This window comes from Equus caballus, chromosome 23 (assembly GCF_041296265.1).
Source record: "Equus caballus isolate H_3958 breed thoroughbred chromosome 23, TB-T2T, whole genome shotgun sequence".
NCBI lineage: Eukaryota > Metazoa > Chordata > Mammalia > Perissodactyla > Equidae > Equus > Equus caballus.
Window position 1 is genome coordinate 49,527,470 of NC_091706.1, and position 20,844 is coordinate 49,548,313.

The 20,844-nt window shown below is 38.4% G+C and overlaps 1 protein-coding gene across 11 annotated transcripts in view; it reads right to left on the bottom strand.

Moving 5' to 3' along the window:
• Positions 1–20,844, bottom strand: part of BNC2 (basonuclin zinc finger protein 2) — a 416,579-nt gene that overhangs the window by 267,420 nt on the left and 128,315 nt on the right. For 9 of the 11 annotated variants that reach the window (XM_023627391.2, XM_014735488.3, XM_014735487.3 and 6 more), the window contains exon 2: positions 19,676–19,876. The exons of the other annotated variants lie outside the window; for them this stretch is intronic. In XM_023627391.2, coding sequence (XP_023483159.2) covers positions 19,676–19,876 — 201 coding nt within the window. The remainder of the gene's footprint in view (positions 1–19,675; positions 19,877–20,844) is intronic. 11 annotated transcript variants of the gene reach the window in all.

Genomic DNA, 20,844 nt, shown 5'->3' on the forward strand with positions numbered 1-20,844 from the left:
TATTTAAGGCTAGACAGATATACTTTTTTTTCCTCATATGAAATTAACCAACACAGTGATCCCAAAGTATCTTGGACCAATATCCAGAGAAGGAAAAGAACAAAGGTCTGTGAACAGGCACATTGCAGCTATTAAACCCTCAGTTGTGATGCGTTTCCTCTGAAGACCTCTGGAACTTCAGCGCTAAAAGAAGTGATAACCCACCTCATTGCATTTCTAAACAAACTGTTAACCAATTTTATAATTTATTCACTACAAGGGTAGAGTGATGCATCAAAATGAGGAAATCCTGTTTTATATGAAATTGTACCAATACAAATAAGTGGAATCAGAACAATATAGAACCTACTAGAAAAGAATGTCCAATCAGTAAGTTCACTGAAATGCGAAAAGTTGCAAAAATCTGAAAGTTTTGTAGAAATATTAACATCTTTCAGTTGCGTACACTTGGTGAGATAATCAAATCTACGATAACCATCGGTGATTTTCATTTTCCTTCAACCAAAAGAAAGTCTTACTACGTTAAATGACCTTTAGAAATACAAGTTTACCTTTTAATTTCTAGAAAGCAGAAGAGATGAGATTTTTCTCACCAACTTCTATTACAAGGAGCACAAATATGTTAATTTATTCTTCCCAAGAGTCCACTTGGAGCTATGAGATTGCCTAAAGCATCCAGCACTGCCCCCACACCCAGGCAGCCCGCAGACTCGAACCCTGCCTGAGGGCAAACCTAAGAGGCAAGGAGATAAGAAGGGAAAGGAGAGGTGTGGATAAAGGAGGGCAGGAGAGAAAAGGAAAGAGATGGTGTGGGATGAAAACAGACTGGAAGAAAAGCAACAGGAAAGAAGGGGATGAGAGAGAAAGAGTAAGAATGAGATGGGAAGGAGCGAATTGAAAAGAACCAGGGAAAGGGAGACAGAAGGAAAAAAAAGGGATGGCTGGGGAAGAGGGGAGGAACTGGAGCCCCACGACACAACAGTGGATCAAGCAGCTGGCCTGAGATGCTAATTCAGCGCTTTAACAAATCAATGCCACTTGAAAAGTACAATGCGAGCCCTCACCGGGTAGATGTCAGGGGACTGAGAAAATGCATTCTCAAGTATTTCACATTAAGAGGAATAATGTGTTAATTTATAACTCTTCACCCTATACACTTGGATTATCTATCTGTGTCAGCGATTTGACTTCTTAAATTTATCAAAAACGCACGCAAAGGGAGGCAGCTTCGGCTTCACCACTGGGAAATGGAGGTTTAGGAAAAGCCTGTCCTAAGTTGTCTCGAGGTTCTTTTCGCTTTCCTATTTGGGCTGAAGGACAGATTGGTGGGGGTGGCAGGAAGCAGTGAGCGTCTGAAGGAGAGATCAAGGGAGGAGGGGAACTCCTGGTCCAGTTACTAACAGCACCAAAGAAAAGGCTTTCTTGGCCTGTGGTTGATTGCATTAGGTACCATCCGTCAAAAGTGACACAGAAGAGAAGGAATAACTTGAATCAGCAACCCGAGCTGCCATCATCAGAATTTACTTTACGGAAACTTACTTAAGTCTCTCAGCACACCCAGCGGAAGAGAAGCTGCTGACAATTGGATTCTAATTAAACAGTACTCTCGCAAAGCCACCAGAGTTCCAAAGAAAGAGCTTATCAAAATAGGAAGGGAAGGGAGGGCGAAGCTTATTTTATTTAGTTAGCGTTGAGACAGGGAGGGGAGATGTTGAAGAAGTGGTATTACATCCCAGCATTCTGGAGCCTAATGTTTGTTTCTTGAGAAAAACCTGTTTTATTAAACATCAAATTCTTGGAATTGTTTCCTAATTGTTCCTTAATATAAATTTAGCCAACTTCTAAGATGATGATAGCACAGTTTCTAACCTGAGGGAGAGACTGTTAGTATTTTCTGCTAACAAAATTAAAGCATTATCAGACTTAAATTTTCAAGGCGCAAGCATTGTCAACACACAAAGGTGGTAAATTTTAGAATAAACAGAAGAGAGTATGTTTCAAGAAAGTGTTTAAATTAAGATCACGTCTTCAAAGATAAGAAGAGGGAAAGTGGTTCTACACATAAAGAAAAAAAGGACCAGACTGTGAGTATCTGTTCTGAGTTTCACTTTAAGATTGTTTACACTACACACATCAGTATTTTACACTGTGGCGGTATTTTTATTTGCTACTTGTACAACTGCAAAAGAAACAGACATTCTCTTATTTTCAGGACATTCATATGTAAATGAATGCTGATGAATGGAAATGAGATGCTATACATGATGGGCAACGTTCAACATTTAGTTTAAAAAAGGCAAAGTTACCTCACTCACTGAAGCTTGAATCTCTTCCCTTCTACAACTGGCCGCGGAAAGAAATGAAAGACAATGATGGGCCTTCCAGTTTCTATTGGCTAAACACCACCTTACAGAGACACTCATGACAGAAAACAAACATTCTTTCAATCTTATGTTTTGCATCTTTTCTACGACATAGTATTACACAGAGTCATTTTTAAAGGAAAATTTAATTAGAAACAGAAATTATAAATAGCCAGAAATTTTATAGCTGCACTGAGCCAAAGGGTTAAAATTCCAAAATAGTATAATTATTTAATGAATGTTTTATTTCCTTCAAAGGAGATAATTAATAAGGAATTTCCTAGGTCATGACCATACGTACACTACTTTCCCTTTTCGTAAAATCTTGGGAGACAGAATATATATTCTGGACAGTATGTTTGCAATGGGAAAGAATCATATTATGTGCATTTCAAGGGCCTCTATGCCCTGAGAGTAGGATTTGTCCTATCCCTGGTTTTTGCATGAATTACCATGACTGTCGGTCCCATCCAAGCTACCCTCACGTAAACTATCTATCCATCCTTATCATTATGGTACCATTAATTCCATTCTCCCCTGCCCCTTCCCCCACCACACTCACCTAAGGGGTTAAAAGACTTCAGTACATTTGTGACTTGTCAGTGACATATAATACCCGGGTCCTTCATGCAATCAACTTTTACTTGACATGTATTTGCTCATCACAGGACCCGCATTACTACTGGGAAAATGAAGAAAAACCTAAATTAACACTTGACATTCAATATGGTCAAGTCCTTAATTGGCTGGGCTTCCTGAGAAAGCAATTTTCTATTCCCCAAACTGTTCGCGTGTCATGTGTGGAGTGCAGCTCTTGGCCATCACTGCTGTCCCTCGCTCCCTCTAATGAGAGCAGATGAATTAGTGCTACGTGACACGATTTGAACAGGGCTTCCTCCTCCTCCCCTCCCCCAATCTTTCTCCTATACCAGTGACAGCTGTGTGGCAAGGGAAAGAAAGGAAGAGAAATGCAAGAGCAAAGAATCCTGTAAAGGATGATCATTTTTTAAATGAACCTTAAATGTCTTGTTGAAACTCCAGAACAACAGGGCCATTTAATTGTCGAGGTGGGGAAGGGGGTTGATACAAAGATCAGGGGAATTATCTGGCCATGGTTGATTTGGGTTGTATTAACTTCAAGCATGTTTCTTCCATTCCTGGCTAGTTGCAGTATTAGATTGCACTGGTCTAATTAAAATGGAATTTACATCCACTTAAGAAAGTTTTTTGAAGGTCTGGAGAATGGGTCAACTAGAAAAAGAATGAACAGCATGAAATGATTATTACTCTAAGATAAACATACCTCTAGGTTAAAGAAAAAGAAAGTCCTTGCAACAAACGTTTGGGTCATAAAGAACCTCTAACACAAAACTCTGTCACTATACTTTGTTTTCAAATTATTGTTCAGTGTTTGAACTTAAGGCTCACCCTTCTATTTTAAATAATTTTGTTTAGTTCCCTTTGATTGCCGAAGTACTGCAACAAACATTATCTGAACACTGATTTCATTCTATTATTGTGGAGGGAGGGACTATCTTCTGCCTTAGAGGTGCTTATCTAGCTCAATAAGAAACAACTGAATGGATGAGTGAAAAGAAGGCAGGACAGAATCTGCTCTATTCAAAGACACTAAAAGGTAAACTAAAGGGCTTTCTCTGACTCTTCACTTACTCATTTTGAAACCAAAGAGGAAGTAATTTTAAATGCCTGAAGTGCTTAACCAATCTGATTAGGGCCAAACAGAACTGGGTGAGGGAAGAATAGGGAGCCAATCAAACATCTGGGAGGCGAGTCCACAGCACAGGCCTAAGTGAACACAATTTGTGGAAGTCACTAGCACCTTAGCACTTTGGATCTTGACTCGCTTTTACTGACGTGAGAGCTAAGACAGAGACGCTACCTGTGTACCATAAATGATACCACAGCTGGACTCATGCCACAAAATCAATGTCAGCTGCAAAATACAAAACTATTTCTAGTTCCTCTGCCTCAAATAAGTAGCTTGATCATTTATTAATTATTCCTCTATAATTCTGAATATAATCTAAGTAATATTTCAGTAAGTAAACTGTGAAGTAAATTGGAATATATACAAATATGGTGAAACCCACTTTTGCACTATGTTTAAAGTTATAACCTGAAACCAAAAAAGCTATTTCCACATTTTATATTTGTGGGAAAGAACATGAAAGGAAATGAAGCTTTATAAGGTCTTCTTTCCTTAACAAAAGTCAATTCATAACATGATTTTAAGTATTCTTACACTAATAAAAGACAAACCGTAACAGAAGGAAACTTTCTGGAACACCTTGGATTTTCAAATTTGTTGGAATATTATTCGTCTCAGACAATATGAAAACTCTAAAACGCAAGTATAATTTAGAATTATTTGCACCAAAGTAAAACAATACAATAGACTCACACTCTCCATATATTATTCCTCCTGTGGCTAAAGCACTGATATTTCAAGTATCGTTAAGATCCCTTTCGAAAATACACTTGAGACAGCTTAAGAATGGGCATTCTATCAGGTGTTTAAAAGAAATAAATAGATAATTTGGTATTCTGGAAAAGTAGCAGAGTCTAATATATCCAGTTAACTGCTGCAGGAGCATTATCATCACTGAGCAACAAAGGGCAGTGTATTCTGCCAATAGCTTTAGGGTGACCTTTGCAATGCTGACTAGTCCGTCAAGTTCCATCTCTGAGATGCAAGGCATAGACAGGGATGGTTTATTAACTGAGGTAGGAACTAAAGACCAGGAGCCTCCAAAAGGGTAGGGATATCACATTCAGGAAACGAGAATTCCTTTCCCTACGAAGAGAAGCAGTGTACCATGAGATCAGGCTGAATAGCCCCCATATTCTTTCCCAAAGCACTAACCTTCCATGGTGCAGAAACTCTCAAGTATTAGCATAGTATCAACATCTTTCGCCCCCCTCAGCTACATTTTTAAGTATTGCCATGAAAATCCAACCGGGAATTGGTAAAACGGGATCAATGACTTGAGTTCTAGGAATAAAGCTGAAAAAGAATGTTGACATCATCTCAGAGCTTTAAACAAATTGTGACGAGTCCCGCTTTATCTGGGGTAGTTTCCAACTATTGCTAAAGCACTGCTAACAGGAAGAGGTCGACAGAATTCAAGAAGGAAGCAACAGCAGGTAAGAAAAATGACTCTGTACTGAACTGAGAAATTTCTTCAAGCAGCACCTGCAGAAAATCAGCCTTTTTGATTCAAGAAAGGTACTTTTTTAAGAAAGTTAACTGTGACTATGGCAAAGTGACATGCTTAAACTTGATATTCTCTTAGGGATGAGCAGGCTTTGAAGCTCATAATAAACTTGAAATGGTTCTGTGGAATGTTAAGGCTTAATGTGGATGGTTGGTGCCACTGTCATGCCTACACAAAACTATGTCAACCTGGAAATAACTGCATTAACAGCTCCAGGGTATTTAGAATGGAAGCCTTGCCCTTTTTTTTTATTAAGAATTTTACTTTGAACCATAAGAAGAAGCTGCATTAAGTTTCCAACTTGTTTAGCACAGCTAAAATTAAAATACTCATTCCGGTTTAGAAAGGCATAATATTCGCCACCCACCTAGTTCATGTTCCCTTCACGTGATACCATTCTCAAAAAGTATAAACATAGCAGAGAGAGAAATGACTGCTTTAAAATAGCCTGGCACATGGAACAATAAAACTATCTATCAAATAAAAGGCACAAATGTTATTTTATAAAAATTAACAGCATCGAAAAGGGTGTCTTCTTTTATCCTCCAGTCTTCACCACCCTCTTTCCTTCAGCGCTTCCCTCCCCTTTTATTAAAGATATTTTATCTAATTCTCAGTTGAAAGGTTTCTGAAAGTGGTAAGTCCCAGCTGTGTTGATGCTGAACTTCTTGAACATGGCACACCGACGTCATTCTGACACACTCTCAGATGCTTCGTAACAAGCTGCACCAGTCACTGGATTTGAAATACCTGACTTACTATAAAACAAACTGTTAATCTCTGGTCTTTTCTCCAGTTCAGCTCTTCCCTGCGGTTTTGGAAGCAAACCAATAGCTTGTTATGTTTACATCAGAGACGACTCCCTTCTGATTGGCGTCTGATACTGTCCAGTGATGCTGTTCAACAAGACCCCAGACAGAACCTAGACACTCCTCGGGCCCCATTTGCAGACCATTTTAACAAGACCTTCTTGTTTCCTGTTCCCACGAAAATCAATAACAGGATGACCTTCAATTTGAAATTCAAACTAATTAATTACCCTTTCTGTTGAAAATGCTGATATCTGATTTGCCTAGAGAATTTCAATTATGAATAGGTTATTTCTTTTAAAGAGCCCCATCAAAAAATTTAGATAGACACTGAAAACCTCATCTTATAACAATATAAATGATGTTTTCTTGAAGCTTGTATAAAATACTGGCCTTGCATGAATTAGTATGGGGAAGTTTTCCCCGTGTGGTCCATCCCCTCCTCATGACATCATAATCAATTGCCTGGTAAATTATAGCAATCCCACAAAGATTCGGGGCCAAGAATCTACTGCTTAAAGGTGAGATGAAAAGCTTTTTATAGTTAAATTCAGCTTTTCATCTATGACTGACATAAATCATGGGATTCTTTTCAGAATTTAGAAATCCCCTTTTCCTTCCCTATAATTCCAAAATTCTTACTTTTCTATCTTTATTTCTACCTTTGACCATCTTCTTTGTTTTGCTCTCACATCTGATTTTTCTTTATATGGGGGTCATAAGAAGAAAAGCTATACATCAAAAACTATCAGCACCAGAAATATATTTACTAAACTCTTTTTTTAATTCTGAAAAAAAAAAAAGAAGAATTCAGTCCATCCCAGTGGGGAATTCCCAAGATGAATGATCACATGCAATGAAACTATTATCTTCATCCATTAAAATATTATCTAAAACAGAGGTTTCTATCTGGCAGCCAGTAGGCTGAATATAGCCTGCAGATGAGTTTTGTTTGGACCACACACTTTTAAAAATATTTGAAAAGGTTGCCAAGATTTAAAAATCAGGAGATTTCACATAAAAATCTGGATTTCTGGCTTCTCATTAAAAAAAAAAAAAAGAGAGGATCTTGCAACACTCGGCCTGCATTCTCACCTGGCAACAATTGGCTAGAGCCAAGGAGCTGCTAGCTCCCTCTGATTGACACAAGAGCTTTCTTGGTCCACCACAGTCCCCACCAGACTCCCTCCACTCGTTTAACTCACCCTACCTCCGCATGGCCCTTGGAGGCAACTCCCGATCTTTAACATGTCAACTACGCCAAAGAGAGTTTGCAGAGTTTGTGGAAGAAAAAGGGAAGGGTATCTAGGACCAGAGATTTAAAAATACATATTTCATGGGCTTACACAATGTAAGACAGCAGGTAGCAGATTTTATTTCAAAATGTAGTTGTTCAATAAAACATAAGTGCAGAGCAAAGGAAACTCATTTTCATAATTAAAATTTTTTAAAAAGCAAACCTAGAACTGATGATCTTGTCTTACAGTGGTCCAACAAACATTTGCATGGCTGTCAATCAACCACATTCTTCTCTGCGGCCCAGAAAAGATGTTCATGTCAAACTATTACTCAGATCTACAGCCATTTTGTTCCTTCACATGTTAACACTTCTGCACTTCCTTTCTAGAACAATCATGTACTTAAGTGAAAACTGACCCTAATGCAAAAATAGAACATATCGTCAAGGTAAATTTTAAAAGTCAACATTTAGGACGCATGAATATTATCACGGCAAATACTCATCTTTACTGGCTCCACATGTATGCCACAAGCTGACATTTATACTTATTAAATAGACATTATTGTGGGTTCAAATGACCCCAAAAGTCATGGCATGTTTCTTTAAAAATGATTATTACCTAAAAGCAGATGTCTATGGCACAGTCACCATGCACTTCTACTTGCTTATTTTCTTAACTGAAAGGAAGTACAAAGAGAAAATCTTTCATAGTTCACTCTCTCCAATCAACCACGACAACACAGTTTTTCTACCTATTAGTGGATTTTACAAACAAAAGTACTCTATTTAGCGGAGGAAAGAAAGTACTTTTTCGTTTTGTCTAACTATCTTAACAGGCTACCTCTCACGTACTGTACAGAACAGAAACGCAATAAATAAGCTATGACCAATCATATTTTGACTTATTAAAAAGGGTAAAATTGAAGTCAACTTTAATATAGTGTTCTGAAATTATGGTTCATGATTGGCCCACATTCTTGAAAGATTATTTTTTAATTAGCTGTTTCCTTCCTAGGAGAGAAGCATTTTTCTTCCATTTTCACCTTAAGAAAGTAACCCTTGAACATATGCCAAATTTACTTCACAATCAGACTTTAATCCCCAAATTCTCTTGATTCTTAACAAGTTGAACAACTTTAAGTAAACAGTTCGCAAAATCATAATTATCATACTGCATTCCTTAACTCCCAGTTGAATAGAAAAAGAGAAAATGCCATAAGTCGGAGTTCCATAAACACAGTCTTAGGCCCAGTATCTGAACGACAATATGATATATTCCTTACAGGAAGCATTTTTCTTTATATTCATTATGTTTGAAAGTTGAGCAATTAGAAGCAGACACCTGGAATTCAATTATTAATTTACCTCTCCCCACCACTTACACACTTCTTTTGAAATCATCTCTCAAGGTACTTCTTAAAGAGATGATCCTATGGGACAGCAGGCATGTAAATGCTCATGTTCTTTTTCTTTAAAATATCTTGGTATAATCTAAGACTAAAGTTGATCTCTTTCTTCTTTAAATGTATAGCTTTAGAAAAAAAACTAAAACTTAACTAATGAGTAAAATGGTAAAAACCCTGAATTCAAGGAAAAGTATAATTCACTTCATTCATGTTATTTTATCTACTGTAATATTTTAGAAAGGGAATTTTATGAAAAAACACAGTTAATTCCCACCCACGATGACCAAAGGTTTAAGCTGGTCACCTCAGGTTCACCTGACTGCAAATGACAGCTGACTGCAAATACATAAAGCACTTCTAGAAGACTCTTGATTTTTTTTGTTTGCACTTTATTGTTTCAAGGTGCAAAATAAAACATGAGATCATGAATGTTTCATATTATTTAACCTGTGTTCTATGTGGATTAGGTATTGTGCTCACTTAGCACCTTCCTTCTTTCTATTAATCACTGATTTCTAAAAAGAGTATCTCAAACTAGGCTTATGTTGAGGCTTATTTCAGCATTCTGCATTTGTTAAAAAAAAAAAAAATTAGACCAGAAATACAGGAATACTAGCACATAAGGTACAGTGGGTTATCAGAGACTCAGAAGGTAGGCAACAGTTGGCTTATTGAGAAATTATTAAAAATAACTATGTGCACAAGTTAAAATAACCAACCTCTCACTTTTGCCAAAAGGGTGTTTTTAATATAATGAACATCCAAGCTTCTCTGGTCATGAGAAACCTGGAATATATTATACACGCATGAATGTGGCCCAGGATGCAGGATATGAGATGTGCTTGCTATCAACAGATTAACACTTCATTTTCATTACTATAATCTCACCACAGGCTGTGAACGCTCTCTTTTTCTTATTTGAACAAGAATGGTGCATGAAAAACCAAGCTGACAGGCAGGCGGGGTTCATTAAAGGCACAAGGCCTTTATTCCCATAACACATCTCACCTGTATGAAGCCAGGGTTTGGGCTTCCAGGCTGGCTACTGAAACAAGCTCTCCCAGATGTTGGTCTTCTCTTTCTATCCCTTCCTACTTAATTTATGATAAAAGTCAAAAAAAAAGTATAAACGAAAAAATTCTTGTCCATAATCAACTCTGTTTAGTAGATAATAGGATTGGTAACATATTTTAAGATCTATTCAGTCCCATGATTACTTTCCAAAGTTGTCCAATAAAACAAACAGAAAGTGGCTGGAAAGGGAAATGATGAGATGTTTGAAGCTTGAGTCAAAGAGTCTAATCTTGGTATCTTTATCCCAGCTTAGTTCTACCTTATTTGAAGAGAACTGTAGTTTCTCACTGGTTGAAAATGGCTATTCACAAAATGAGAATCAATCAGGCTATTTCCCAATGAATGACACTGAGCTTCACCAAAAAGCTAGGGTTGAAGAGCAAAATGGCTACAAAGTATAAGGAATCATTCCAAATGAGATTCCTAAAATGAAGAATTCCTTTTTTAGGATGAGCCATCCACACACTCATTGCCTTTGGGGCAGCCATTCACAAATCCTCAACAAACCTAGAAATACATCACTTAATTCCATAACCAGCCAAGGGACAGATGTACACTTTCTGCATGTCTGTGTACCACATATCAATGCACTGCCACGAAAACAACGTGGGAGTTTAATACTGTCCACAGCAAGACAGTAAGACTTTCCACAAAGTCTAGAGCAGGACTTTGGTTTGGGTTCTTTCTGACACTCTAATATTTATACCTAAAAAAGAAAGAGTCAAAGAAAACCAATATTAGATAAGGCAGCAGATAACCGAGCTGACACATGAGTTAGGTTCTGACATGAGCCCAACAAAGAGAATGTTTGCAGGCATTCTCACTCAAGGACACTTTCATGAATATGCTCAGTGTATAATTATCCTCCCATATCTTACAAGTGGCCTCGCAGTCATGTCCACTGCCCTCCAGCACTGGCAGAGGGCAGGTAGTGGGCAGCTTTTTCTACCTATGCCTGATTAGGTGCCCTGCATACCCATCCTAATGATTTAAGTCAACGAAATCCTTCTTACTTAAATTTTAATGGAAGAAAACAAAATTATTAAAATCCTACTAATGGAGGTTCTCATTTTAATACTAGTTTTTGTTATTATGTTAAGCCAGCTGAAAGTAATTATTTTTGGCATGTAAAATATTCATTATCCTGAAACTTTTCTCTGCAAGCCCCCAGTTCACACACTCTGATAATCAAATATGAGTCTTGAAGAATTGTCTAGAGAACAAATAGCCATCAAGACACCTTAATAAAGTTGAAAACTTCATGAAAGTCACACAAAAGCACAGCAGGTACAATACTGGAAGCTATGTCTTTCCCACCTAGAATGATATTTTTTAACCTTGCCAATTTTAACAATCTCTCTGCCATGTAAGACAATGAGTTAAAATTTACTAAATACAAAACAGTAGTGAATCCTGCTCATTGCGTTACGTATACTGCAGGTTTTAAATATCACAATGTCATCTATTAATATTAGCACCCTGCCACCACTTCAGTTCCTTTTTTAAACGTTTCTGTTAACTGTTATTAACTGCAGTTTGTCTCAAAGTCATACCGTCAACCTATTGAAGGAAAACTTCACGTTTTCCCCTTTCTAAGGAAACGCTCTCTCGTGCAGATGTAAGTCTAACTGTACAAGATGATAAATCCAAGAATTACATTTTTTTAAAAAGGAGAAGAATAGAAAAGTAAAATCTCTTTTCAGCTAAGGACTTTCTTACACAGGCAAAGGATCAAATTGAGCTGCCTGTCAGCACCTTTGAATGATAAGCTGGGCCCCTGGTTACACGTTTTTATCACACCCTTACTTAAAGAACCCTTACGTAGCAAAACTCCGGGACAGTCTTCCTGTCAGCACCTACACACTGAGGACCACATCCAAGGGTGGCACCGCTTTCCCACACCTCTGCCGGGATGATGTATCGGCAAAAAGATGCTTGAACTCAGTTACTGTTACGTTTCAGGTGCATTTCAATTCCTTTATTTCAGGGCAAAAAAGAGCCAGTGAAAGTAAGGAGAAATTCAGAAAAAAGACAGATGAGGTAAAAGGAGAATAAAGTGAAAAAAAAAATTAGGTGTATGGGAACAGGAATAGGAAGAAAGAACAGACAGACTATGTATTTAGGTCATTAAGTAAATTGCTGCCAACCAAACGGCAATGGGACTTCAACCAACCTCAGCCACCCCAAACAACAGGCAAACCCTAAAGACAGTAGCAAAATAACACTGCAGTCCAAAAATATTGAGTAAATAAGATGTCAGATATGCTCAAGAGAATCAGTGTTTCAATGAGGAACTTCCTACTGTTCAAGCTTATTTTCATTTTCTTAGAGAGAAATGAAAAACTGATGGGCTTAATTAAAGAAAAACAAAAGGATATTATTTTGTTGTTAAAGGATCAATTCTTTTTTTTAATTGGAATGATGATTAATAAGCTGAGAATCTGATTTCTAAGCTGGCCAGTTTGAGTAATGTGTTGTTTTTCCACAAGCATTTCCATTAAGGAAGGCTCTGTGAATGAAGAAATGATACAGTGCTTCCTCTCTCCTCCTGATCTTTGACTTTGTGGCATGAAATGCTACACAGAGTGTTTGAACAGAACGACATTGCACACTGTCCTTACCTAAATGAACTCCAGCCATAAATTTTTCACCTTAGGGTTTGAATGTACACTATGAAATTTACTAGGCTTCCTACAGGGAATGTACAAATTAAAAAAGAATCAATACTCTTATTTTTCCTATTCTCTAAACTTCCTTTTAAACCTGGGAAGGGAGAAGGCAGTACACATCATGCTCAGTGAGATGTGGGTACCTTGGAGGTCATAGCCTCGGGCATCATTTTGGGGATGTCATCTGCACATATTAAAACTTCTTAGAGCTTGACTTGTTCAGAATGTTTTCTCATCTTATTTTTCCTGCCTGTTTATTAGTTTGCCTTATAAGAAAAAAGTCCCTTTTTCATACAATGTTTTACTTGTATGTCAGGATATAAAGGTTGCTATTCCCGAATTAGGCCTCTTTTCCTTTATTTCTCTAAGGCTTAAAAATAGAAGCCAAAGTCCCTTGAAAGGGTCTCTGAGTCCCCTTCTCCTGCTCTCCCTGGTCCTTCAGTGGATGAGGATCACCAAGTAAAATGTGGAACCCAGCTGCTTTTCGGGAAATAAATATGGCTTCAGCACTGGCAGACAGGGGTGAGATTAATCATTTTTTTCTGACCAGAGCCTAGAGGAAGAGTGGTCATATAGTGGCAAAAACATATTACGAGAGGTACGAGGGGGATTTTCGTGTGGTGAAGAATTCATTCTACGCACGTAAGCCACGCTCCAAACCTCACGTGAAGGAAATCTTGGAACCATTATATTCCAAGTTCTTTGGACAATAACAAGCAGGGAGTTCCAGAGAAAATTTCTCTCAGTGAGAAAGTCATCCCACGACTCACTCTTTTCTCCCTAGTACCACAAAGTTCCCCTGACAACACTCTGGAACAAAAGGAGTTAATTCCGAGATCAGTTCACACCCTCTGATTCAACTTATGGACACAAACTAAAAGCAAATTCCAGTTTCTTCTCTCCCTCCTTTTGATATATACATATATATTCTCATCTGGAGTCTCAAGTTGAGAAAATACCTCTTCAGCTGTTCAGAGTCATTAGCAAGTCATGTTTATAAGGAACACTCTCTCAAAAGCTCTGCGGATTTACAAAGGCGGATGCCCAATCTAAGGTTCTTTAAATGAGATTGTGTGACGGGTCTAAGGTGGGAAGGGAGAAGCACTGGAAATTTTGTTTTTCACTGAAGTGGATGACGCCAGTTCACTATCTGTAATGGTCTGTTCCTTTGGAATCAGCTCCCTGTGTCACAACGACCTGGCAAACTTGCATGCTTTCACTACCACAGGAGTCCTTGCAATCCTGCTTTGGCTATGACCCATTCCCTTTTGCCCCAACTTCTCAGAGATGCCTTACTCAGCATCTAATTAGCTAGGGAGGATTTGCCGCGGCTCTTAACCCTGACACGGGAGTGGGAGGACGTGCTGCTGTGGTCGCCCAAATCTGTCCTGTCACTATATTAATCAGATTTCCATAAAGCCATGCATGAATAATTGGATTTATCAGTGAATGTTAAGATACACTCATAAATATAATTATGAAAAATACCTACAATTATAGATAAGATATCCGCACCTTTAGGGATTTATTTTTCAACTGTGGTTACTTGACTCACCCTAGCAAAGGGCTTTACAAATTATACAAACACACAGAACCAGTGTGCAGAAGACAGAAATATGAGAAAAATAATTTCAAAATCATCACCTACTATGTTCAAATTCACTTAACGCATCGTGTTGAAAATGAACTTGAAATTTGTGCACAGGTTTTTAATATTTACCACATACACATCTGAGAATACGTTTGGGCATGCTTTACTTGCATTCATTCACATGTACATAAACACCATGTATATGACCTACGACTTTCCCATTGCAATACAAATTAGTCAGTATCTGTTAAGTGAAGTCTGCATGGTATACACAGACTTACAAAGTACAGATCAGCACACAAGCACCTGTCTCGATGCTACAATTTGTGTTTTAACCATTACCCGAATATTCCAGTTTTAGTGTTATATTATCAGAATGGAGGTTAAGAATTATATTTGAATATGTGTCTATAGTTAAAAGTTCAAAATAAAACACATTATCACTCAAATTAGAGAGGGGAACTAAATTGGAGGTGGCAGCCTAGTAATTCAACAGGCTGAAATTACACGCCTCCTAATATAATACAAATATTTACTTTAGCATCAAGACCATAAGTTTGGTCAATTTAATCCTTTTTTAGGAAGACCTGATTACTAAAATACACCAACTGTAAGAAGGGGAGTGAAAAGGGAGGCGGGAAAAGTGCAGAAACCTAAGGAGGGATGATGCCTGGCAATGAAAGTCATTTTCAAAGACCATTAACTATCAACTGCTTTACTCAGGGCTCTGATTAAATAAGAACATACATCCTATGTTAAAGGGATGTCTACATGAGTAGGATAGAATTTAGAATAAAAATGTATTGTATGAACTATAAAGAAGAATCAAACCACCATATACAATTAGGCACGTGAATCGTAAGAAAAACTGTATATGTGCCTTTTAACTGTTAGTGAATAAATATTCAAATTATTGAAGGGGACAGGTAGGAAGGCAGACAAAACCACCATTTCCACTTCAAAATACAGACTCAACAAACTGAAACTGTGTTTGCCTACGTGAATACAAAGAACTGAAATACTACTAGGAGAAAAATTCATATGGAACATGCTTTTAAATGGATTCTAGCAATGTTATTATATATTTCTTACAATATATTTTATTTATCATTTCTCTGAAATGTGCTAGATTTTATATTAGTAAGAAAGTTTGCTTTACTCTGTCATATCTCTGGTGAGCAGATGCTCTGGTATTAATGTAAATCGTTGATTTAATTTTTAGCTTTCTTGGTTTGCCCCTCACCTATCTAGGAAATGATTTCTCTGGTGATAACTAACACATCATGCTAATGAGAGAATCTAACGCACAATAGAAAAATGTCACTACTAATAATATTTGCATGAAGTTAAATAAAGCAACTGTAAGAGAATGTCAGACAGTTGTTCTTTAATAAGACACAGTTTCACAATGAAATTATGTTGTTAATTGTGTTACATCATTGGGTGAATCCTAAATTACTACATAACGATGCAGAGAGTCATTTATAATTCTAACTTAGTATTTCACTCCTGTCTGAAAAGAGACCTTATTAAGGGATCTACACTTTATTTGAAACAGGTTAAATATACCTCACCAATAATAAAAGGTAAATGCCTCTAGTAATGTGTAAAACGTGGGCTATAGCCATTTACCTGTTACGGTTTCATTTCTGAAAAGATTTCAAAATACATTAGACTACTGCATCCCTTCAGGTAACCACAAAGAATTTTATTTGCTACTTTCTCAAAAGAGCACAAAATATTTACAAAAATAGAAAAACCACCTTTTAAAACCCAATTTTAAAAAAATTCCAAAAGCAGGCCTGATTTTCTGCTTTTAACAATACGTCATGAGGTTAAAATGGGCAAATAACGTTCTGGAGTCTAGGAGATTAACAGAGAAGATGAGCAAAGGGTTTCTGGTCATTCTCGACTGTCACTGATCAAAGTGACCCAAAGAAGAGCTCCCTTCACAAAAGTCAAGAGTCATGCCCTTTAAGGTTATCAAATATTTGTCTGTATGGAAAAAAATGATCCCCTTTGGAAAAAATCATACTTGAATATGGGAGAAAAAAGGTATCGAGGCAGGAAAATGCAGTCAAACTGTCACACTCGAACTTTAGGGGCAACATACTTAATTTCACCAAGTTTAAATTGGCTTCAGATTGTGATGTCTTTTTGTTAGTATTAGACAGACTGAAAGATTTACATATAAGCGGATCTAACTTTGGCCACTGAAGACAAAGATTTTTATATCCCTACTTCCTAATTTATCTAGAGAAAACACAAACCTAGATTATTAAATTTCAGTATTCATGAGATATTTCCCACTACAAGTTTTGCTGCAGTTACATACTGGTGGTGAATTCTCTTTAATTCAGTTTCGAAACCTACTAGTCAGTCTTTCCTAATATCTAAAAAAATGATCAGGTAAATCTAATAGTTTTTATATTATTAGAGGAAACTTTGAAATAAAAAAATATACCCAATACGTTTTATTCATTTTATGAACCAAAACAATTTTTTCTTAGAAATTAAAATAATCATGATATAGAAAACCTCTTTATGTCCTAGCAAGGAGATATACAGAATTCTGTATACTTGATTAAACTGGACAAACTTTTTCTCTTTAGTAAGTAAGACAAAAGCTGGCTTAATGTGTATATTGAAACTAGTAATTCGTGAAACTGTTGGCTTCAAGAGAGATCATTTCAAGAAAAGTGTCTTTCTTGCGTGCTCTCACACACACACACACACACACACACACACTGAATCAGCATTGCTGATGAACTATAGGTAAGGAAAATAAACATTAAACACGTACAGCACATATATTTTTACCTTTACACACACAGTTTAAATTTAAGTTTACACAATATTTATACAAACTAAAATGTCATCCTGAAGGAGGGAAAAAAAAGCATGTAAACTCATACCCTCTTTTACATGCTTTCCAAAAATGCACAGGAGGTAAACATTTAGTAACCATGACAGGAAAAAAAGAAGGGGAGGGGAGTCACTAACTGCATCTAAACCAAAAAATAAAGAAAACATATAAACGATAGTTAAATCACAACACTTTTTTAAATTGTGATTTTTTTCCTTTATCGTACTACTATGTTTAGTAAATAGCATAATATTATATAGTTTTATATAGCATCCATTATGCATAAATTACTACCCTATATTTCTACTCTCTTTATATAGTCACTGACACTATCACATGCATACAGGTACACACAAGACAGATCTTTATACACCCAGAGTCAAACAGCTGAATCAGACATCCTAATAGCTTCGTTGTACAAGTTTCTCTCTCTCAGTGATTTCAAATGATTTTCCTAATTCTGATCCATCATTTATATAATTTACTTGTATTTGTTTTTCAGCTAAAATGTTTTCCACAACTTAAAGTCTCCTTAGATTCAAATCTACTTGGAAATGGGCTAGTGCCAAAGAAGCAATCTAACACCATCTATGTGGTTCAATAGCCATTTATCAATTGATCATTATCTCTATCTGGTTTTATTAACTCTTTTCTAGCTAGAGGGAGACCTAAACCAATCTTCCCTTCCAACACATACACACACACACACACACACACACACACTTACTTGACCTCCACTAACTCAAAGAAAATCCTGAAGGTGACATTTAATTTTTAAAGTGAGGCACAAGTTATTTAGTCCTAAAGTCAGTGAAAATACACTCTGTGTTTCCAGCACGAAGAGAGCCACCAGGCAGGAATGTGCCCCAGAAACACACCTCTCAAAGCATTCTGCAATGACAAGGAGTATCTCTGGGAGGAAATGAACTTTTTAACTTGCAAGGATGGGAAATTGCACATAAAGAGTTGCTTATTGGGTTTATGTTGATTGCATTTAAATCCCAGCTTACTGTATCAGCAGTAATCAGGGTCCCTCTACAGGATATGTCAAAATACACCTTATTCAAATGCATTTATCCTATCTAGAACGGTGTGATAAAACTGTTCGCTAGCTAAATGCTACAAAACCCTGGCTCTGTGCACCATCTTCTACAGATGTATTTCTAAACTTGGAGTAGTTTATAGCTTGGCAAATTCTTTTCTTTCTTCCAGTATCAATACTTTCAAAACGCTAAATTAATGCAATGAAGTATTTAATTCTCACGAACTCTTCAAAGCAAAACAGGTTTTGTTTTTTTTTTAAGAAAGCAGTTGAAATATTTCTTTTAAATGAGTGGAACAATATCAATTTCTTAACGGCCATGCACTTAAAATTCAAGTCTATTTCTCAGCAATACTTTCACGCTGCGTGGCTGATAATATCATCCTAACTTGCTTTGTGTGCGTTTGGGGTAGGCTTTTAAAAAGCAAGACGCGTCTAGGAGGGAGGCACCAGGGAACTTCCCTCCCTCGCTTGAGCGCAGTCCAAGATGAAAGTTTCTGGGTTGTTTCCCTTCGCTTCCTCTCCCCCTCGCTCCCCCTCGGAGCCGCCGAGCAGCAATTGTGCAAGAGGAGCCGGACGCGCGGGGCGCGGCTCGCCACCGAGGAGCGCAGGGTCCGGCCGCCGGCTCGCTCGCCGGCCGGGTGATTAATGAGCGGTGGCCGCCCGCCTCGCACTCGCGCGCCGGCTCGCCCGGCGGAGCCAGCACAGCCCGCGGCCGCACGGAGGAGCGGCTCGGGGAGGACGCCGAGGCTGCGCCCGATGTGAGTGCGCCGGCGGGCGGGCGGGCGGGCGGGAGCCGGAGCGGCGCGGCGGGGAGCGCAGGGCGAGCGCGGCGGCGGCCGTGGCGGTGATGGTGGCGGCGCGGAGGAGTGGGGACCGCGGCCCTGCCCGGCCCGCCGCCGGCCCGGCCTCGGCGCGGCGCGCGGTCGGAGGAAGTCGCCGGGCGTGCGGAGGGGCCCCCGCCTTTCTGACTGTTTGGCAGCAGACACTTGAACGAAGTGATTCACGGAGAGCGAAAGCGACATTTGTGGGGGGGGTAGGGGCTGGTGGCTTTTTTTGTTTTAATTTTTAACACAAAACAAAGAAATAAATTCAGTCTTCCCTGGACCCAGGCTGTCCTGTGAAACTTTGCACCCAATGCCTTGGCTTCCTTTCTCTTCAGGATCCTTTCCCCTTTTTTCCTGGAAGGAGCCCTCAGGGAGAGCGTGAAGTCGCCCTGCACATTCCAGTCACACAGTTATGACAAAAGAGAGCCCAACTACGAAGTCAGCATCGTAAAAATGTGGAGAAAGAAGAATCCCAGAAACAAAAGTGCACATAACAATTCAAGGTTTCTTTAAAAAAAAAAAAAAAAGAAAGAAAGAAAGAAAGTAACTTACCTGTTGGGACATTCTGAATAAGAGGTTAGTATCAGCGTTTTGCCATGTCCCCATGAACCCTGGTTCAGCCGCAGTCGTTCTGGTTCCGAACTGCATGGAGTTGTCAGTACAGGAGTCTCTTAAAGTCAAGTCTCTTGCCCTCTTTGGCTCTCTGTCTCTCTGTGTCTCTCTTTCTCTCACATCCACTTCTGCCTCTTCTGACTGAAAAGTGAAGGTGGATTTTTTGAGCCTCTTGGCAGCCAGTAGCAGGAGTGTAGTGTAGTTAAGAAGCTGGCTGAACTGTGCATTTCATTTGGGAAGGGGGAGATTTGGGGGAGGGAGGGGGTCAGAGCTGCTTTCGCACCTTCTGCACAGATACCCCTATCATTTATGCATAGATTGTGACTCCCCGAGCTTGCCTTTGCTCGGTTTAACAGCTGCCTGTCAGGTGTGCAGACAGCACTGGAGACCCAACCATCAGCTTCAAACTCTCAGCCACTGCATGTCATTGGATAGCAGAGCTAAGAGTCAACTGCACTGTTCCACTGTCAGGCACCAAATGACACCCTGCACTAACCCCTCTCCAGACACACGGATAGATACACACTTATGCACACTTCAAGCAGCACCATGATTATGGACAGTCCACGGGGCCAGGAGAAGCTGGGGCCCTTCCTAGAGAATTTTTCCCAACAATGCTTTCGGGTATAACATGCAATATCTGACATCACTCTTTGCTTTAACATTTGTAAACTGCTATGCTTCAACATTTTTTTTCTAATTACACTGGAAGAAAGAAAAATACTCAGCTGTAAGAGAATGTAAAGTTGGCTCAGTTGTTGTCTAAATGTTAGCTCCTAAAAGTCATATAGTATGTGCTGGGCTATTTATAACCACATATAAACTCCTAGAGAAAATAATATACAGAGACATGACCTTACACTCTAAAAAGTAAATAAATAAACCTAGCAGTTTTTTGAACACAGAAGATGCACAATAAACATTTGCAAAATAAATACATATTATTTAATATCCAGTTCCTCAGGTCGTTAATTACTAAATTGGCTGTTAAGCAATAAGAAACTGAATGGCAAAGGAAAAAAGTATCTTTTCTTAAAGCTCAAAAGTAGAAGAAAATCCTTTGTTAAAGTTCCTGGATGAAGCATCTACAATAGCCTTTCAAATCATAA